Consider the following 20,775-nt stretch of genomic DNA (forward strand, 5'->3'; position numbering starts at 1 on the left):
TTAGGGAGAATTCTGGGCCGGACACCCTATGTAACCTCCTTTTGGGCAGATACCAAGATGGTTGGGAGTCAAATGGCTTTTCTTGGTATACATGGTTTTCTCTGGTGACTCTTGGAATTAGTGCTTCCAACTGGGAAGAGAGCTTCCGTAATAAGGGCTCAAGGAGTATGGGTCCTTTGTGGAGTATGGGTCTTTGGGTATGAGGTGACAGGATTGGCCAAGGCTTTAAAGTGATAAGAAATTAGGAATGTTGGGATGGAATTAACAGAGAATATAATGCAAACAGTTAAGGCTCTGGTTCAGGTCAACAGACCAAAGCAGAGAGTAGAGGAGAGGCTTATCAGTTGTGGAAAGGAAAGGAAGTTTTTTTAGTTAGATGAGTTGTGGAGATGGACTTCTCACACAGATACATTTGCCCTCATGGGTTAGGCATTTGTGAGGAGACACTTGCTATGTGGAACTTAAAAATAAACATGATATTGGTTTTTTAATCTTACAGACTGCACAGAATGGAATGCAGGTGGTGAGGAAGTTACAATTTAGTTTTCGTACTTCCTTTTTTTCTTTTTTAAGAAAAAGAAAAGCATTCTGTTTGTACTTTGTGTTCTGCTTCCTTACAGAGCACTCTCAGGCATTTTAGCTACCAGCAAACCATTTTATATAAAGACTTTGTTTGTGTGTTTCTGTTTAAAGAGTGTGTGGTCTATTCTTACTAGAGTTCCTCCCCTCCCCTCCCCTTCTTCCTTCCACTGACGAAAAAAAGTGCCATGGCACTATTACTGCAGAATGACCCAAATTAGCAAGTGATCAGGGTGTAGAAGACAACTCTGAACGCCAAAGCACATGGGTCAGAAAACCTGAGTCCAGTTTTACCCTGCTAAGTGATTTAATCTTTGCAGCAAGGCTTTGTTCAAAGTGTCCGTTTGTAGAGGTACAGGAAAATAAAAAGCTTTGGGAGGGGGCTATTAATAATTTATTATAAAGCACATCAAAAATAGAGTTGAACTAATATTACCACACTGCCTCTGCCTTTTTACTCTGCTTTGTTAGGAACTGTACCAAAATGGCTTTTTTTCTCTCTTACACATCTACTGATACTCTGTGTTGGGATTATATATTAATTAAAATTATGAAGTGTGCCTTAAAATAACATGGCATTCATTAACTCAGTAAACTTATTGAATGAAGGTACTTTTGTATATATTGGATATATTAAGGCAAATAGTCCATGATCCCCCACCTTATAGAAATTATTGTTTATAAATAAGAGATAGAAGTATATGCTAGAAGTATATGGATGATAACAAGCAAAAAGGAAGGGAAGTAGTTCTACTGTGGGATGTAGGGATGCCTGAAAAAAGCTTATTAGAGCAGATGATTTTTGAAAGAGGGTTGTTCACTACCTAGGTGCAGATGGGGTGGGGCATGGGCTAAGGGGATGCTCAGACCAGTCCAGAGCATTGTTACTAGGGCCACAGAGGCCTGGGATATTATGATATTGCAAGTAGCTTCATATGGCTAATGTGAAAGTTGTGTATGGAGGAGTGAAAGGAGTTGATGCTAGAGAGGTAGTCAGGGGAGGTTGAAGCTACCCAGATTTTTAAATGGTCGGTTAATTAAATCAGGGAAAGACTATATGGCAAGTAGGAGGAAACAAGATTTCAGGCATGGAGGTCAGTTTGCAGCTGCTAAAGTAATCTAGCTGGAAGTGCCTGCCATAGGCCCAAACTCTCAAACTAAGTGATTAAAAATGAAAATGAAAATAAAGATGTATAAACAGTAAGGTGTGACCGATTTTGTATGTTAGTAAAGGAGAAGGAAGATTCAGGATGACTTCCATATAATCTGTCTTACAGGATTTTAGAGGATACCTGTGGCCATTTGAGGTGAAGCTGGTTTAAGAAGGAATTATAATGAGTTTGGTGTATGAACACGCTGAATTTGAGTTGATAAGAGATACCCAGAAAGATGTATTCTGTAGGTATTTGGATCTGGAGCTCTGAATGAATTTATAATCAAGGATTGAGAGTCATCAGATTTGAGGTTTTTTTTTTTTTTGAGACTGTGGTAGTGTAGATGTGATAATCTAGGAATTCATGAAGAAAAGTGTTGAGAACAAAACATGAACACTATAGGGGTGGGCCAGAAAGAAGAGCTGGTAAAGAAGATTGAGAGGGAATGGTTTGGAAGGAATCCACTGAATTTGTTAGATGGAAGACGTTGGTGATTATTGCTAATGGGATTTTAGTGGTGTGCCAGGAGTAAAAACCATATTGCAGAATAATTCTGTGTATGATAGTCATTGCCTTTATGCACTGAATTCTAGATTTAAGTACACATATTATTTTTTATTTGTATTTTTTTTTATAAAAAAATTTTATTCAACGTTTGTTTTCTTTTGACAGAGAAAGAGTGAAAGCAGGGGAGGGGCAGAGAGAAGGGGAGACACAGAAACTGAAGCAGGCTGCAGGCTCTGAGCTGTCAGCACGGAGCCCGTATTTTTATTTTTTTAAATGTTTATTTATTTATTTTGAGAAAGAGAGCAGGAGAGGGGCAGAGAGGGAGAGAATCCCAAGCAGGCTCTGAGCTGTCAATGCAGAGCCTTACATGGGGCTTGAAATCACAAACTGTGAGATCATGATCTCAGCCGAAATCAAGAGTCAGATGCTTAACCAACTGAGCCACAGAGGTGTGCCAGTGCATATATTTTTTTAAATCAAAAGATAGCAGATAAGTTTAGAGAATTCATTAACCAACTCTTGTGTACCCACTATACTGTTTTTTTTTTAACGGTTTTATTTTTAAATCATTATAGACTCCTAGGAAGTTATGCAAAACCTCCAATATATCCTTCACTTAGCTTCCTCCAGTCACTCTTCTAGTTTAACAGATAGATACCTTATTCATTTTAACAGATGTCCTGAACTGGTTTAAATGCTAATGTTTTGGGATGGGTTATGGAACTGCAGGTGGTGTAAATTTGATTTTGTATCCCCCACATGGTGCAAGCCTGGTGTTAGGATTCTCATCGGAGCCTCTCTCCTTCCATTGAAGGCAGGGCAGACGGCAAGCTCCCTTGCCGCTTCTCAGGGCACATGGGTGGAGCATTTCCAGTCCCTTTGCACATACTGAGCACCGCTTTTGAAGATCTCGGCTCAAAATAGGGGTTTTACCTCCAGCTCTTGCCTGAAATAGGTTCAGAATCAGGTCTTCTGTCTCTAGACCAGGATCCCCTGAGACTGCCTTCCTGTCAGCTAGAGCTTACATCTTTGAGTTTCTTCCTTTCTGGAACCTGGGAATTCTACCCCCCCCACCCCATCCTTGCCCTTTAGGAGTTCAATTGTATTCTAGTTTTTCTTGTTGATTTGGCATTTCAGTGAGTGTATTTGGGCACATAGATGTATTTGTCTAGTCTACCTTGTCGCTTGAATCAAAAGTCTAATAAACTGCTTTATAATTTATTTCTTAGTTTTAAAGTATTGGAGGTCAGGTTATGTTACTCTTGTTAAAATATTTATTTTTAATATGGATAATACATAAACATTAAAAAATCAAAATAGAGAAATAAAACACAAAAAATATGAAAAAAGGATAATATATGCATGTGGTGTGAAATTGGAAAGATATAAAGGGTATATGTGTTTCCCTTTGTTCTCTACCTGCCTCACCCAGTTTGCCTTTATAGATAATAACCATTTATCAGTTTTTTATGTATCCTAGAGATAGACTGTGCACTAGTTTTCTTTTTTTTAACAGCAGTTTTAACTTTAAGGTAGTGCTTATAATTTAATTTTGTAATCAGTATTCAGGATTTTTCCGTTTGACAAGTAGTAATTGTATTCTTTGAGAGCTTTTGAGGGAGAACGTTATACTAATTATGTGTTACGTGTATGTTTATATATATATATGTGAATGGATTATCTGTGTTTTAATTTTTGTTCACTTGAGAAAACCCTCAAAATGTGACAGAATCTGACAAAATAGTATAAACTGTTGATTCAAGTGTTATAAGGAATATTAAAATAATGGAACATTAACCCTAATTTTTAGGAGGTAGTGGAAATGATATTTTAAGATACTGGAATCTTATCAAAACACCTTGAGGATATCCTTAAAAATTATCCTAATTACTAATCAGTACATAGTGTTGTTTGCATATGTGCAGATAATTGCCCAGAGAAGTGAAGGAGGCTCTGTCAAAGATGAAGCCCTCTCTTTTAGGTTCCTTAGCCATAGTTTATACCATTGATTGCCTAACTGCAGCTTGGTGAGATTCACTGGCACGGAAACAAAAAATGGAAGCCTATGACCTAATATGTTTTCTTCCTTAGATCAACCTCTCCACTTCTCCTACACCTGCACAGTTAATAAGCCGTTCCCAGGCTTCCAGTTCTACCAGCGGCAGTATTACCCAACAGACTATGTTACTAGGGAGTACCTCCCCTACCCTAACGGCAAGCCAAGCTCAAATGTATCTCCGAGCTCAAATGGTAAGATATGAGCTACCAAATTTTTTCAGTGTTTAAGGACTTGAGAGAGATCAAAATGTTTCTTGATTTGATGCAATAAGAGGCATTTTTAATATTTAAGAAATGTTTAACAAATTTTTTATATGTGTGCTTAGCTCTTATACATATATGTCATGAAAAATTCTACTTTTAATTGGTAGGCCTTCTTGGTGTATCAAATAGTAGCAACTTTGGGAAGCTAACAGATTCTGTAACATGGAGCGATTTTTTAATATAAAGTTTTATTGATTTCAAACCTTTTTCACATTTTTACATCTCTGAAACTGAGATGCATTTGTAACTGATGGCATCTTACAGTATTATAATTGAGAGTTGCAGTGATAAGAAAGCCATTGTGTATCTTTGACATCCTAAATTTGATGAAGTAGTTACAAATGTTAAAAACTTGGTGGTTAACTGTTAAGTTAGAATTTATGTTGTGGGATCGTCTGAAATCTGGATTGGAGTTCCTGGTAGTTTACCAGATGATTTTTAGCTTTGGTTATTCCCATCTCAAAATCTGAGAGGTATTTGTGTTGTGTTTACTTTGATCTTTTGTTAATACAGGAATGTCAATTTGGCTATTCTTTATTTGAGTACCTGCTGATTTCCTAATTTGACTATCGAGCTTCTTTAAGGAATGTAGAAATTGTTGACATTTACTTTATTTGGTGTCTTTACAGGTAGCTAGACAAGAGCTTTGGCCTAATATAGATTTATTTATATTCTTTTTTTGTTCAGTGAATGAATATATATCTGAATCACCAGTTTTCCACTAAAATGACAGTTTTCCATCATATTTCTAAGAGGAAACCATGACATGACCGACCTTTTATTTACAGATTATTCAGTAGACATTACCATATTTCTGATTTTGTTTCCCCAGGAGATCTTATTTAATTAATAATGTGCTTTAAAATTAGACTAAACTATTTGAAATGACCACTTTGACCTCTTTATAAAACTTGCAGGTTCACATGGTTCAAGCTACATAGAACATTTTCTCTTGAGGTTTCCTGCTTTCAGCTGTTTATTCTGGGAATTACCTTCTTGTGAAAGTTATACTTGGTTAATTCATTTAAATTTAGCATATAAAGAACTGAAATTTAAAAGATCTCTTGACTGGTAATTTTAATTTAAATAGGAAACTGAATAATTTGTAATGCAACTTTGAAATAGAGCATTTACACATTGTTTGAAATAACTCTCATAATTTACTAAATTGGATAATCTCTGAGTGGATTGTATTGCCTTTTTAAACTAATGGCATTCTGTTTCAATATTAAAAAATAACATTTGAAGAGATGGTAATGATAAATAAATCGAGTATGTCTTCCTTTATTTGATGTGAAGCTTTTTTGCAGGTGTTTCATTGTTGTATTTTGACATGTTGTGGCATTTACATTTGGAATGAATATTTCTTTATGAATAGTTTTAAAATCAAGGGCAGCCTAGGTTTGTACTATAGATCCCATGTGGCTGAGTGGAATACTGTAGTGTAGTTTGTAGCATAGTTATCTTTTGTGATGAAGAACACTGAAAAGACTTTTGTGTTTCTTTTCAGGTTTCTCACTGAAATTTGTATTCAAGAGTAGTGACTATGGTTGTCCACTGTAAATAACTTCCATTTTAGGAATCCTGCCATAGTTTTAAGCTGGCAAAAGTTTAAGCATCATAATAGCTTATTTGGGGCAAAATTTGGTATGAGGATTTCATATTACCAAAATACATTTTCTTTTTTGAGCACTGATTTATTTTTCTACTCATCAGAATCATGAGCTGTTTCAAACTGTTTATGGTTTTTTTATTTTTTTAATTTTTATTTATTTTTTTTAGTTCTCTATTAGAAACTTTTCTTTGTCACGTAAAACCTTTTGCTTAGGAGACAATCCTAAACTGCATTGTCTTTCTGTCACAAATTTCAGTCTCTCTTGCCTGCTATACATTGTGTGTGGGACACGTTCTTTTGTCTTAGGGTATTTTTTTGGTTTTTCTGTCTGTACAGCTGATTTTCACACCCGCTACCACTGTGGCTGCTGTACAGTCTGACATTCCTGTTGTCTCGTCGTCATCGTCATCTTCCTGTCAGTCTGCAGCTACTCAGGTGAGCTTGTCTGCTTCATAATGTGGTACTTGAGGTCTGGATCTTCAGGTTAAAGATAAGCATACGTTGTGTTTAAGTTACTGATGGTTACAGTGCTCTCTGTCGTACATTTCAGATTGGAATTTAATAAAATACCATGAGAACTTCAAGAAGGTTTTTTGGTTTTATACAAATTATATTAAAAACAAAACAAAACCAATCAAAACAAAACAAACAAATTATATTGCCATTAAACACAGATATTTAGGTTATTTGACCTTAGTGAAAGTTAATGAGGTTTTGCTGTTATATATGTTTGTTTTATTATAAAGTAGATTTATTGCTCTTATTATGTGAGTTGTATTCTTTTGTGTAGATTATTTTGTAAGCAGTTGTGTAATAACGTAAGTCAAGATAGATTTTAAGTTTAAAAGTGAATTGGGGATATTTTTAATTTGAAAAATTGAATAGAGTATTATCTTGTTTGGTACTATGAGAGAAACGAACCTTAATTTTCTCCTCACCATTCACAAAAGTAAACTAGAAGTACAATGTAGACTTAAAGGTAAAAGCCAAAACTACAAAATCTCTACAGGAAAACATAGCATTATCTTCACAACACTAGGGTAGACAAAGCTTTCTTAGGACACAAAAAGTACTAATCATGAAAGAAAATAACAAATTGGAATTTATCAAAATTAAAATCTTCAAAAAACATTGTTACCAAAGTGAAGAGGCGCTCCATAGACTGAGGAAAAATGTTCATAGTACATACATCTGACAAAAGACTTGTATCCAGAATATACAAACTATGCTTACAACTCAATAAGATCGTGAGCAATTCAGTTAAAAATGGGCCAAAGATTTAACACTTTGCAAAGGAAGATATACAAAAGGCCATGATAAGCACATGAAAAATATGTTCAACATCATTAATCCCTTTAGAAATCAAAATCAAAATCACAGTGAATATCACTACACACTAGAATGGCTGAAATGAAGGAGACTCATAATACCACATGTTGGTGAGAATGTGGAGCAACCACAATTTCATAATATTGCTGGTGAGATTGTAAAATGGTTCAGTGATTTTGGAAAACAGTTTGTCAGTTCTTTATAAAGTTAAACATATACTGGGGCGCCTGGGTGGCTCAGTCAGTTAAGTGTCTGACCTCAGCTCCGGTCATGATCTCACGGTTCATGGGTTCAAGCCCCACATCAGGCTCTGTGCTGACAGCTCAGAGCCTGGAGCCTGCTTCGGATTCTGTATCTCCCTCTCTCTCTGCCCCTCCCCCCCTCCCCCCCGCCCCTGCTCATGCTCTGTCTCTTTCTGTCTCTCAAAAATAAATAAATACAAACAAAATTAAAAAAAAAAAGTTAAACATATACTTAACATAAGACCCAGCAATTCTGTTTATAGGTGTTCACTCTGAGAGGTGTGGAAACATAGCCATATAAAGATGTGTAAATGAATGTTTGTGGCAGCTCTATTCAGAATAGCCCTGAACTGGAAGCAACTAATGTCTTTAAACTGGTGAATGGATAAACAAATTATGGAGTATTACTCAGAAATAAAAAAGGACAAACTCCTGATGCATCTCAGAAACATTATAATAGCAAATAATGCAGACACCAGACAGTATCTACCTTGTGATTCTATTTATGTGAAATCCTAGAACAAGTACAGCTAATCTATCGTGAAAAAATTAGATTGATGGTACCTGGGACTGAATGTGGGGGAGATTGACTGGTGCAGGGTATGGGTGAACTTTTAGGATGATGGAAATGTCCTGTATTTTCATTAGGGTGGTGGTAACATGGTGTATACATATATCAAAATTCAGTAGAACTGGTTTATTCATCTTACTGTATGTAAGTTACACCTCAGTAAAGATTAAAATGAATTAAATTGAGTAAGTTTTAATTTGTTTTTTTAAAGATTTTATTTTTTTAACTAATCTCTACAACCCAGCATGGGGCTTAAACTCACAAACCTGAGATCAAAAGTCAAATGCTCTACCAACTGAACCAGCCAGGCACCCAGAATAAATTTTAAATTAAAACAATTGTGTAGAATAATACTTTGTATGATAGATACTGTTTAGGTATTTTTCCATAAAAAATGTTTTAGATACATATGGCAGAAATAGGTGTATCTTAGAATCATCCTTAGCTTTATATTTTTAATCTCAATTTTTTGGTAAAAGGTAAAAAATGAGAGAGTAGTAATATTCTTTGGTACTTTTTGTAGAACCTCTTTATTATTTATTGAATAATAAAGACCATTTTGCATATATCAGAATATAAAGATGGTGGTCAGGTTTCTCCTAATGTGCTCTGTGAACCCTCCACAATTCCTTAACTTTGTTGTACTTTAGTTTCCATATTTACAAAATGAAACCTTTGTTAACTTTGTTTTTTGAGCTCCAACCTTTTTTTTTTTTTTTTAAGTTTATTTTGAGAGAGGGGAGAGAGTATTTGCATGCGCACACGTGGGAGAGGGGCGGCGCAGAGCCCTATATGGGGCTTGAACTCATGAACCAGGAGATCATGACCTGAACTATGAGCCTTTTTGATATATCTTTGTGGAGTGAATTTGTTGAAGTAATGATCTTCCTGTTTTCTTTTGGTTTTGTAAACCTAATAAAGGAAGACCATTATCAACCTCCAGAATATGTTTATTTTTTTAATGCTTGACATTGTTCCAACAAGATTCTAATTGATTTACAAGATGCAGACAATAAAATGAGATAAAAAAAATTGAAAACATGCATGAAAAAAGCAGAAATTAAAATAGGAAAGTGGCATGGAGTTAGGAGTGAGGTTCCCAAATCAAATTACATGCATGAAGTCCTCCATGGACTTAATTTTATCTCCCACTTCAGTTATTTATTAGTTGTATAACTTTAGCCAAGTTATCAAACGTGTTTAATAGTCATACATACTTGCAGGGTAAGTTGAAGTATGAATAGTAGATGTATTTAGTGTCTAGAACATTATAGGCACCCAGTACTTTTTTTGCAAAGGGAAGAATAGAAAGACCTGGGTTCAGATTCTGACTTCAGCACCAACTGCCAGCTTTGTCACTTAACAGTTGATTGATTTTGGACGAAGTCATAGTGTAGCGTAGTGTTATAAGTTTGGTCTCTGGAGCCAGACTCTCCCGATTGGAATACATGCTCTACCACTTTCTCATTGTATATCATTGATCTCTTGCCTCAGTTTCAACAGTATAAAATAAATATTTATAAAATGCTTACTTCAAAGTTTTGTAGTGAGGATTAGATATGTTAATAGTTGAAAAATAGAACAATATCTGATATGTAGCACTCAGTAGATGTTTTTGTTATTATTACCTGGGCTGAGCCTCACTTTTTTTTAATTTTATTTTTTTAAGTAAGCTCTCCACCCAGTGTGGAGCTTGAACTCTCAACCCTGAGATCAAGAGTTGGCACACCCAGGGCACCTGGGTGGCTCAGTTGGTTAAGCATCCAACCTCATCTCAGGTCATGATCTCACGGTTCGTGGGTTCGAGTCCTGTGTCGGGCTCTACACTATCATTGCAGAGCCTGCTTGGGATTCTCTGTCTCTCTGCCCCTCCCCAACTTGTGCTCTCTCACTTTCTAAATACATACATACATACATACGTTAAAAAAAATAAAGAGTTACACACTCTACAGACTGAGGCAGCCAGGTGCCCTGAGCCTCGATTTCTTCACTGTAAACTAAAATAGCTCAGAGTTGTTATAAGGAATAATGAGACAGTACTCATAAAGTACTTAGCATAGTGCTTGGCACCTATCACATGCCACTAATCACCATTTTTGTTATACAGTATCTAAAGATGAGTCATGAATTTGGTTCTTAGGTTTCAAGTAGCTAATAGTGAAGAGAGAAAGACAACCATTTAAATGATTCATAGTTTCCAAGGTAGAATAAACCGGTTGTTAAGGAAACAACTACATGCTCTCTAGAGTGCTCTAGAGTTGTGTTGTGGGTTCTCATGGAGAAAACATCTTACAGTGTCTTTAGTAGTATCTTTAAATGTGAACATAGTCAAAATAATTTATAAAAGTGACTCTTTGGGATTCAGGTCAATGTGATACAAGTATTTGGCTCTGTGATGATCTGACTTAATTCAAGGATAGACTTTGAGAAACTAAAGGAATGGATTGACCTTTAGGAATTTATCTACAAATGTGTTTTCTTTACTGTGGGTTTGAAATGGCAGTGAATGAAACTGGCAGTGGTAGGGGATGCTAATACTTTGAATATTCTTTCCTCAAATTCGGGGCTGTCAGTTTTGAAATATTTGTGTTCCACTTTGTTATAACAATTTTTAAACTTATATTTGAAAATTTTATTTTATTATATTAAAAAAAATTTTTTAAACATTTATTTATTTTTGAGAGACTGAGCACGAGCTGGGGAGGGGCTGAGGGAGAGGCAGACACAGAATCCAAAGCAGGCTTCAGGCTCTGAGCTGTCAGCACAGAGCCAGATGCAGGGCCTGAACCCATGAACTGTGAGATCATGACCTAAGCCGAAGTCAGATGCTTACCAGTTGAGCCACCCAGGAGCCCCATATTTGAAAATTTTTAAACAATGAATTTATAATTGAGAAATACCAAAGTTGACATTTTATTCTAATACTCTTTTACAGAAGTTGGTATAACAGTTAGTTTTTCCTTTGTATTAAAATTTTATTTGTAGCATACTATCCAAAAATAAGAAATTTGGAATATCTTACCTTTGATTACTATTACTTATTCAAAAAAATTTTTAATGTTTATTTTTGAGAGAGAGAGTGCACGTGCATGAAAGCGGGGAAGGGTGGAGAAAGGAAGAGAGAGAACATCCCAAGCAGGCTCCATGCTGTCCATGCAGAACCCAGTGTGGAGCTCCAAGTCACAAACTGAAATTATGACCTGAGCTGAAATCAAGAGTCGGACACTCAACCGACTAAGCCATCCAGGCCCCCCCCCCTTATTTACTATTTTAAATGCTCCATCCCTTTTCCCTACCATGACCAAGAAAATAAAAATAAGTAAAAAAAATACAATTTTCAGAAAGATACAGGACTAAAAGCAACAAATCTTACTTACCAATGCTATTGGGGGAATGCTTTTAGAATTGAGAAGAAAACAGCCCTTTGGATTTAAGAGCTAGAAGCTCAGGAACGCCTGGGTGGCTCTGTTGGTTAAGCTTCCGACTTCTGCTTAAGTCATGATCTCACTGTTGTTGAGTTTGAGCCCTGCATAGGGTTCAGTGCTGACAGTGCAGAGACTCTCTACTCTCTCTCTCTCTCTGTCCCTCCCCCTGGTGTGCTCTCTCTCACTCTCTCTCTCTCTCTCAAAATAAATAAATAAGTTTAAAATAAAAACTACAAACTCAACTCCACTGTTAGCAGTCTGACATTAAATCTTAGTTTCCTCATCTGCAAAGAAGGGATGCTATAGTAATTCACGCGGTATTTGTTAGAACCAAATTAAATAATTGATGTGAGAGTATTTGAGGAATCCACTGTAAAAATGTAATGTGTGAAATTAGCAGAAATAAGTCATGTGAAACCTAGACATTTTTAAAAGTCAGAACGTTTCCATAATTTGATCATAGGAAAAGTTCAGATGAAAGCAAATTGGACATTAGAGTGCCTTACTATTCTGTATCTAGAAAGGTTGGGTTCTTCTCAAAAGGGAAGCTCTGTCAAGGAAATCTGAACATGTCGATCTTTCTATTAACAGCTAAATTAACTCAGTAACATACTTTGAGTATAGTTAACAGATTTGAAATTTATTGTAAACATATAAACCGAGATGACCATGGCTATTACAGCCATATTCTAAAATTTATCTCTTCATATAAATAATATATAGTTTATAAAATATATAATAAGGACACACATATATTTTCTTTCAGAATTCCAGAAAGTAAAATTAGAAGAAAAGGTGTATGATTCTACAGAAATGGACTGCTACAGGTTGAGCGTTCATTGTGTGAAATCCTCATTTACTGTGAATATGCTTTTCATTTGAAAGAAAGCTTTCAAGTTTTCTAGATTATACTTCAGCCTTTGGTTATTATTGTGATGTGGTTCACCTTATAGGTCAATTATGGCAGATGTTAAATTTTAGGCTCTTTCTCCTTGCTTCCTGAAAGATTTTAATGTGCCTCTACTAGATATTTGTTGAGGTTTTTTTTGGTTAGATATGAACAGATTTTAATCTTTGCTAAAAAAAAAAAAACATAGATAGAACTAAATACTTACCAAAAAAATAAATAAAACCAGTTAACATATATTTTAAAATCAGAAATAGGAGAATATCTCAGACTTGTGGAGTTTCTGTTATGTCTGTAGCACTCAGCTGTGGGGAGTATAAAAATGCATGTCAGAGATGAGAGCCTGCCAGCCAGAGTCTCAGTATTTCATTGACAGAGACATTAGTAATTCTAAAATAAGCTAGATATTTGTCAGTGCTGTAGGCCAATATGATCCAATTTCAATGGGAAATGCATTCTAGACGGAGGAGACGTTATTTCTAACTAGTGACTTTGTAGAGGTTTCTTTGGGAGAGTCAGTGTGATTTTTACTGGGCCTTGAAGAATGGATTGGACTTCAGGAGACAGCTTTGAGGAAGTATTTGGCATTTTAGGCAAGAGAAACTTGAGTCAAGGGCTCAAGTACATGAACAAGTACATCAAGGAAGTACAAGATGTGTTTGGAGAAGGGTGAGCAGAACAGTTTGGCTAGAATGAATATTGTGGATTGGAGTAGTGGAAGATGAGCTTGAAGTGGTTTGGACCTAGACTGTGGGGGGCTTTCAGTGGCAAGCTTAGAAACCTGGATTTAAGCACATTTTATTTTTGCATTAAATTTTCATAATACAGCAGTTGTTAGTCCACTTACATTGCTATGGAGTATTTGACAAAAATCAGAGAAGATGCTCCATGTAGTCTCACTTAGAAATTTTTTTCAGTAGCTCAGAATAGAATGATTTAAGCTTCAACTGCTCTGAAGTAAACATTTATTTAGTGTCTGTCGTTGGCTGAACACTGCATTTGGCACTTGTGAAGAGAATGGATCGCCTGTGAGTATCAGTTAATGATACAGTTCTAGAGACAGACCACACATGAAACTGAGGAGTGTTCATAATGCAGCAGTATCTCACTTGCTTTGTCACTTTAGAATCTCTTTATTTTCCTACTCATGCCGTGTGCTAGCATAAATGTATTTAATGCATTCATTCCAGATAGGTGAAAGGTTAGGCAGCTCTTGGAGAGGCATTTTCTGCCTTGCTCTTTGGAAATGTTATAAACCTCAGGTGAGAGTCATTGGGATGATCCTTGCTACCATCCAGACTGGCAGTATGTGTAGAGTAACCCTGGGTGTAGACAGGAGCCTTGACCATAAGCCATTTCAAGTCTGTGCACAGTCTTGTTAGTTCACAAGATCTAGTTCTCAGAAGCAAGTTAGTATTCCATAACAACAGGATTTTAAAAAGGAGTTAATGGGAAATGATTTTCATAATTATCACAATGGGGTAAGTGATTTGATGAATTAGTTTTCTTATTTACAAGATGAGTGCCCCCTCCCCCAAAACCCCAAAAAACAAAAAAACAAGATGAGTTGTTTCCATATAATCTCGATAGAATGGGTTTTTTTTTTTTTTCCTTTTGGTACCTCTTTCTGATCTATATGAGGATGACAGTATCTTTTGTGCACTCTCCTAACTGTATGTGTAGTAACAGTGAGGCCCATGTAACATGAGGCCCTTGTAACCTTCAGTGTTTTACAATCTTGGCCTGGAGAAGTGAAAGTGAAGTTGAAGGAATTGCTCCTTCTTCCCTTATGCACCCTGGGCTCTTCTGCCCTGCACCTTTGCTCAGGTTTTCTCCCGTATCTGGAATACCCTTCTTTCCCCTCCCTTTGGCTGTCTCTGAGCTGGTAACTTCAAAGTGCAGTATGTTGCATAGTAATTTCCTCATATTCATAGTTCATTTGTTATATACATACTGTTTTCATGTTGTTCTTAATGATTCCCTTAATGTCTTCTAAAAATTTTTTTCCTTAATTTAAGGTATGATTACTTAGAGTCCTAACTCCCCTTTCCTTTAGGATTAATCAGTTGTTTAAAGTGGAACTTTATGTATGAAAAGCGTAATGTAAACTTGTTGTCATTGTTATAATGGTAATGATTATCACATCTCAATTAATACCATCTGTTTCATCCTTATTTTTTGTTGTGTGGTTCTTAGGTTCAGAATTTAACATTACGCAGCCAGAAGTTGGGTGTATTATCTAGCTCACAGAACGGTCCGCCAAAAAGCACTAGTCAAACTCAGTCATTGACAATTTGTCATAACAAAACAACAGTGACCAGTTCTAAAATCAGCCAACGAGATCCTTCTCCAGAAAGTAATAAGAAAGGAGAAAGTCCAAGTCTGGAATCACGCAGCACAGCTGTCACTCGGACATCAAGTATTCACCAGTTAATAGCACCAGGTAGGATAAAACTTGTTGAAAGTAGTTGCATTATTCATACAAAAGATGTCTATTACTTGAACAAGAACAATGCTTTTAAAACATTTTAAAATGTGAATTTCATGAGTTTACGAAAAGTCAGTATTGTAGCTTGAAAAAAGGGAAACCAAAAGAGCCCAACAGCTAAAACAAATTACAATAATAAAATAAACTTTTTTGGTCAGTTAACATTTGATTAACATCTTCATTGTGTGCTGGTCTCCCATTATACTAGTAAAACCAATAGCTTTTATTTTTTATTTATTTGATTAAAAAATTTTTTTAACTCTTCTATGGTTAATGTATAGTGTTATATTAGTTTCAGGTGTACAGTGTAGTGATTCGACAATTCTCTTTATTACTGCTTATCAAGATAAGCATACTCTTAATCTCCATCATCTATTTCACTCATCCCCCAATCCACTCCCTTCTGGTAAACCCTTTGTTCACTGTAGTTAAGAATCTGTTTTTTTGTTTTTTTTCCCTTGTTCATTTGTTTCTTAAACTCTACATGTGAAGAATTCATATGGTAGTTGTCTTTCTCTTGTTTCACTTAACATTAAATTCTCTAGCTCTATATATGTTGTTGCAAATGGCAAGATTTAATTCTTTTTGATGGCTGAGTAATATTCCATTGTATATATCTACACATCTTTATCCATTCATCTATGGATGGACACTTGGGCTGCGTCCATAATTTGGCTATTGTAAATAATGCTGCAAAAACAGGGGTGCATGTATCCTTTTGAATTAGTGTTTTCATATTCTTTGGGTAAATACTCATTGGTGTAATTACTGGATTGTAGGATAGTTCTATTTCTAATTTTTTGAGGAACCTCCATCGTGTTTTCCACAGTGGCTGCACCAGTTTGCATTGCTGTCAACAGTGCAAGAGGGTTCCTTTTTCTCCACATCCTGTCAGTGCTTGTTATTATAAAACCTTCTAGCTTTAAAGGAAAAAAAAAAAAAGATTTGCCTATAGTTTATTTAATATGCTTTAGTGGAACAAAATTAAAACCTCTAAAAAAAAAAGCACACATATTTTTTGTTTAAAGTTGTCATTAGTGAGTGGAGTTTACCACTTTCCAAAACTAAGGATTTTGTGTAATTATTTCCCTTACCATGTTGCTTTTTTTCCGTCTTTTATTTCATTTCTGAGAGGAAGATGTCAGGCAGTCAGTTAAGTCATTTTCATTCTCATCAACCTTTGAAACCTTCTGCTGTCCACAGATAACTGTTTCACGGTTCTCATGCTGAAAATGTTGGGGCCATCCAGCATGAGTTTCCTTACCATCTCTCCTATTCATCTCAGAATTTCTCAGTGTTGAGCTTTGTTCACTTACAATAAGATAAGGAGTTATCTGCTTTCTACTTTAAAGTTAACACTGATTGTGTCATTGATTTGCATCTTTTTTTTTTTTTTTACCAGCACCTGACTTTTTCTTGTAGTTGTTACAGCATCTTTTGTTTCCCTCATGCTGGATCCTTTCCTTTGCTTCTCATGCATACTTAGATTTCTCCTATATATATCTGCATATGTTATTTCAATAGCTATTTCAACTATTGTTTATTGAAAGTATGTGTGTGTGTCATTCACTGGGCTAGACATCACATATGTTTCATTAAAAATCCTCCTGGGGCACCTGGGTGGCTCAGTCAGTTGAGTGTCTGACTTTCGGTTTTGGCTCAGTTCATGATCTCATGGTTTATGGGTTCAAGCCCCTTGCACGCTCTGTGCTGACAGCTCAGGATCCACTTGGGATTCTCCTTCACTCTCTCTCTCTGCCCTTCCCCTGTGTGCTCATGCCTACTCTCTCTCTCTCTTTCAAAATAAATAAATTTAAAAAAAGTATTTCTAATAAATGTCTTTCTCAAAATAAGTAAATAAACTTAAAAAAACCCTCCTTTGATCCAACTTCATCAAGTAAGCGTCTTCTTTCTTTTTAAAACTCTGCATTACTTCTTAAAGATTAATTTTATATTACTGAAGTCTCCTTTTTCTCCACCTAAACCTATTTCTCTTACATCTTTCCTCTGTGTTAATATTGCCAGCATCCGCAGCACCCAACCTCAGTGTCTTGTAATTGTTTGATTCCCCTAGTTAGAAATCTCTCATCACTTTGAACTTGTATAGCATTTTTATGCTTCTTCATGGTCCTTTTTCTTTTATAGTTATTGATATACTTAGCTTTTCCCTAGATAGTAAGCTCTTTGAGAGTAAGATAATAATATTGAGCACTTACATGTCAAGTACTTTACAATTATTAACTCCTTTAATCCTTTTTCAGATTCACCTTTTCATCCCTTAATCTTAACAGCGATAAATTGTACCTTATAAACACTTTCTACAATAGATGGACAGTAAATATTTGTTGGATTAATAGTTGATTTTTTTCCATTTGAATTTTGGAAATTAAGTACAGGCTTTGTTATAATGTATAAATTAATAAATCCATTCATAGTGTAGTGTGGTGTGAATTCTTTTTTATAAACATATGTGTGCTTAGGTACTGTTCTCTGTATGGCTTGATAACAGGATTTTTGTATTGTACTGTCCAGAGTATTTTCAGCCTCAAACCAGCCTCTGGCCAGTGTTGATAGAGGAGTCAGTGTGGACAAGCAGTGACCCACTGCACTTGAAATGACTGCTTAGGGGACAGTTTTTAGTGACTCGTACAGTTATGATAGATTATAATGAAGGGTGGGTTAGTTTACTGCCAAAGAGAATGCTACCTTCAAAGAAAGCTAGGACCTCTTTCAGGGTGAGTTCAAGCAAGGAGATCTACTTTTAGATTTTCAGTCCTACTGAACTCCCTATACCTGGTTCTTTTTTTTTTTTTTTAAGTTTATTTATTTTGAGAGGGGAGGGAGGGGCAGAGAGAGAGAGAGAATGAATGCCAAGCAGGCTCTGCACTGTCATTGTGGAGCCTGATGTGGGACTTGAACTCACAAACCCCTGAGATCATTACCTGAGCTGAAATCAAGAGTCCCAATACCTGGTTCTAAGTTGACAGTTACTCTTCCCCTTTTTTTTCATTGATAGTGTGATAGTATCCCTATAGTTGCCTTCCTCTGATAGCCAGTATTTTATGTGGGTATGGAGGAGACAGGTAGGGTAAAACCATCAGAGTCTCAGGACAATTCAATTCCAAATTTAGATCTCTTAATGTGTACTAACCAAACTCCAGTTTCCCATGGTGTTGTTGATTAGAAACAAAACCAATGAAACACCCTCAGCCACAAAAACCTTTGCAGCTGCCAAACTTATAAATTCATTCAAGCCTTATACTGCAGTTATGCAAAGTAATTTATATCTCCTGTCTAGGAAACAACTGTATTTTTCCACTCTTAGTTTTTCTGCACTTGTTGGGAAGTTAGTCTGAAATGAAGATTTTTTTTCTTTTTTGAGATTCTTGAATTGGTAATTTGTCTTTTTCCTTAGAAAAATGCTTATCCCTATAAGTTGCTTTCAAATATGAGAAAAATCTACTGGTGTCCTAATGCAGTATAGACTAATAATTATTATAATGGACATGGTTATTATTTCTTTATATTTATTTCTAGGGTGCTAAAATCATTTGATTTTTTCCGTCATTTTTTTAAATTAAAAAAAAATTAAGTTTATTTTTGAGAGAGAGACAGAGAGTGAGTAGGGGAGGGCAGAGAGAGAGAGGGATAGAGAAAATCCCAAGCAGACTCTGTACTGTCAGCACAGAGCTGGATATGGGGCTCAAACTCACAAACCGTGAGATCATGACCTGAGTCGAAATCTAGTGAGACGCTTAACTGACTGAGCCACCCAGGCACCCCTCATCATTTCTTTTTGAATGTGTAGTTCTCACTTCATAGTTAATGTATTTTTAATATATAAAATAAAGGTGAACAACAACCACATATCTGGATATTATCATGAACTCTATTCGAGTTCAAGTCTTTATAGCAGTTTTTAGAGCTTTTAGTCTAGAGCTTTTATTCCAAACAAAATTTTCTAAACAAAATCAGTTTAGTTGGAAAAAATATATACCACTTTCTGTAGACATGAATTTAATATGTAGTGAAAAGCCTATGCTAGTCTGCTCAGGCTGCCATAAAGGATACCATAGACTAGGTGGCTTAAACAACAGAAAATTATTTTCTTACAGTTCTGGAGGCTGGAAAACCCAAGGTCAGGGTCTGGCAGTGTTTGGTTTTTGGTGAGAGCTCTCCTCCTGGCTTGCAGATGACTGCCTTCTTGCTGTGTCCTCACATGGCCTTTCATCTGAGTGCCAGGAGAGAGGATATTGAGCTTTCTGATGTTGATGTATACTCTTGTAAAGATTCTACCCTTCTGACCTCATTCAACTTTAATTACTTCCTTAGAGGCCCCATTACCAAATACAGTCACATTAGGGGTTAGGGTCTCAACATATGCATTTTTGGGGACAAAAACATTCAGTCCATAAGAGGAACCCAGACTCAGCTAGGGCTATGGGTTCTTTTAGACCCAGTGCTGCCCCTTAATAGCCAGCTGATTTCAGGTAGTGCACTTAACTGCCCAATTTCTTCATCTGTAATATATTGGATTATCATAGTACCCTGTTTGCCTCATGGGGTTGCTATAACTATTTAATAAAATAATATGTTTAATAATTTACAATAACGTGTAATTGTTGGGGTGCCTGGGTGGCTCAGTCGGTTAAGCATCCGACTTCAGCTCAGGTCATGATCTCACAGTTCATGAGTTTGAGCCCCGCATCGGACTCTGTGCTGATATGATAGCTCAGAGCCTGGAGTCTGCTTCAGATTCTGTGTCGTCTTCTCTCTCTGCCCCTCCCTGCTCACACTCTCTCTCTGTCTCTCTCAAAAAATTAAATAAACATTAAAAAAAATAATGTGTAATTAACATACTTAATTGTAAGTAATTATATAAAGAATTCTACATATGTGAGGGAGTATGATAATCATTAACTCTCCAAATATAAACCCATCTTAATAATACTTATTAAAATCAGAGAAGTTAAGAAACATGATATTCTCCAGAACACTAGGGCTTTTCTTGTAAAAAGAAGTATTGCTTCAGGTATTCTCATAATTATTCTGTAATGTATATGCTTATCAGTTGGAATTATGGACTAATATAAAATATATAGACTCACTTTGATGTCTCATCAAAAATTTAGTTTAGGTGAGAGAGTATTGAATTATCAGCTCTAGAATATACAAAAAGATTGCTTATTTGCTAGAGCTGAGAAGGAATTTTTATTCCCATAAATATGATGTACATTGTACTTCAATCATATGGTAAATTTTGGGGCTCCTGGGTGGCTCAGTTGGTGAAGCATCCAGCTCTTGACTTTGGCTCAGGTAATCATCTCACGGTTTGTGAGTTCAAGCCCAGCATCGGGCTCTGTGCTGACCGTACAGAACCTGCTTGGGATTCTCTCTCTCTCCCTCTCTCTCTCTTCCCCTTCCCCACTCATGCTCTCTTTCTCTCTCAAATAAATAAACTTAAAAAGAAACTTAAAAGAGTGGTAAATTTTAATTACAACTCAAAAAGTTGAACTAAAATGGGCTTTTGCTGTTATCCTGGAAAAAACTCTATTTCCCTATATTTAAAAGAGGAAAAATAGTATCTTGAGCCCTTTGGAGAAAAGGCAGTCTCTAGAATTCCAAGATTTGGGGGC

General features: G+C 35.9%; 1 protein-coding gene across 10 annotated transcripts in view; it reads left to right on the forward strand.

The window, feature by feature from the left end:
- The window catches only part of PHC3 (polyhomeotic homolog 3), an 87,075-nt gene that overhangs the window by 18,612 nt on the left and 47,688 nt on the right, over positions 1-20,775 (forward strand). For 8 of the 10 annotated variants that reach the window (XR_008297826.1, XR_008297827.1, XR_008297828.1 and 5 more), the window contains exons 5-7: positions 4,332-4,490; positions 6,514-6,612; positions 14,848-15,094. Coding sequence is in view for 7 of the 10 variants with exons in the window: in XM_053221216.1 (XP_053077191.1) it covers positions 4,332-4,490; positions 6,514-6,612; positions 14,848-15,094 (505 nt within the window). In the remaining 3 variants the exon portion in view is untranslated. The remainder of the gene's footprint in view (positions 1-4,331; positions 4,491-6,513; positions 6,613-14,847; positions 15,095-20,775) is intronic. The other 2 variants (XM_053221218.1, XM_053221219.1) reach the window with 2 other exon arrangements.

This window comes from Acinonyx jubatus, chromosome C2 (genome assembly GCF_027475565.1).
Source record: "Acinonyx jubatus isolate Ajub_Pintada_27869175 chromosome C2, VMU_Ajub_asm_v1.0, whole genome shotgun sequence".
NCBI lineage: Eukaryota > Metazoa > Chordata > Mammalia > Carnivora > Felidae > Acinonyx > Acinonyx jubatus.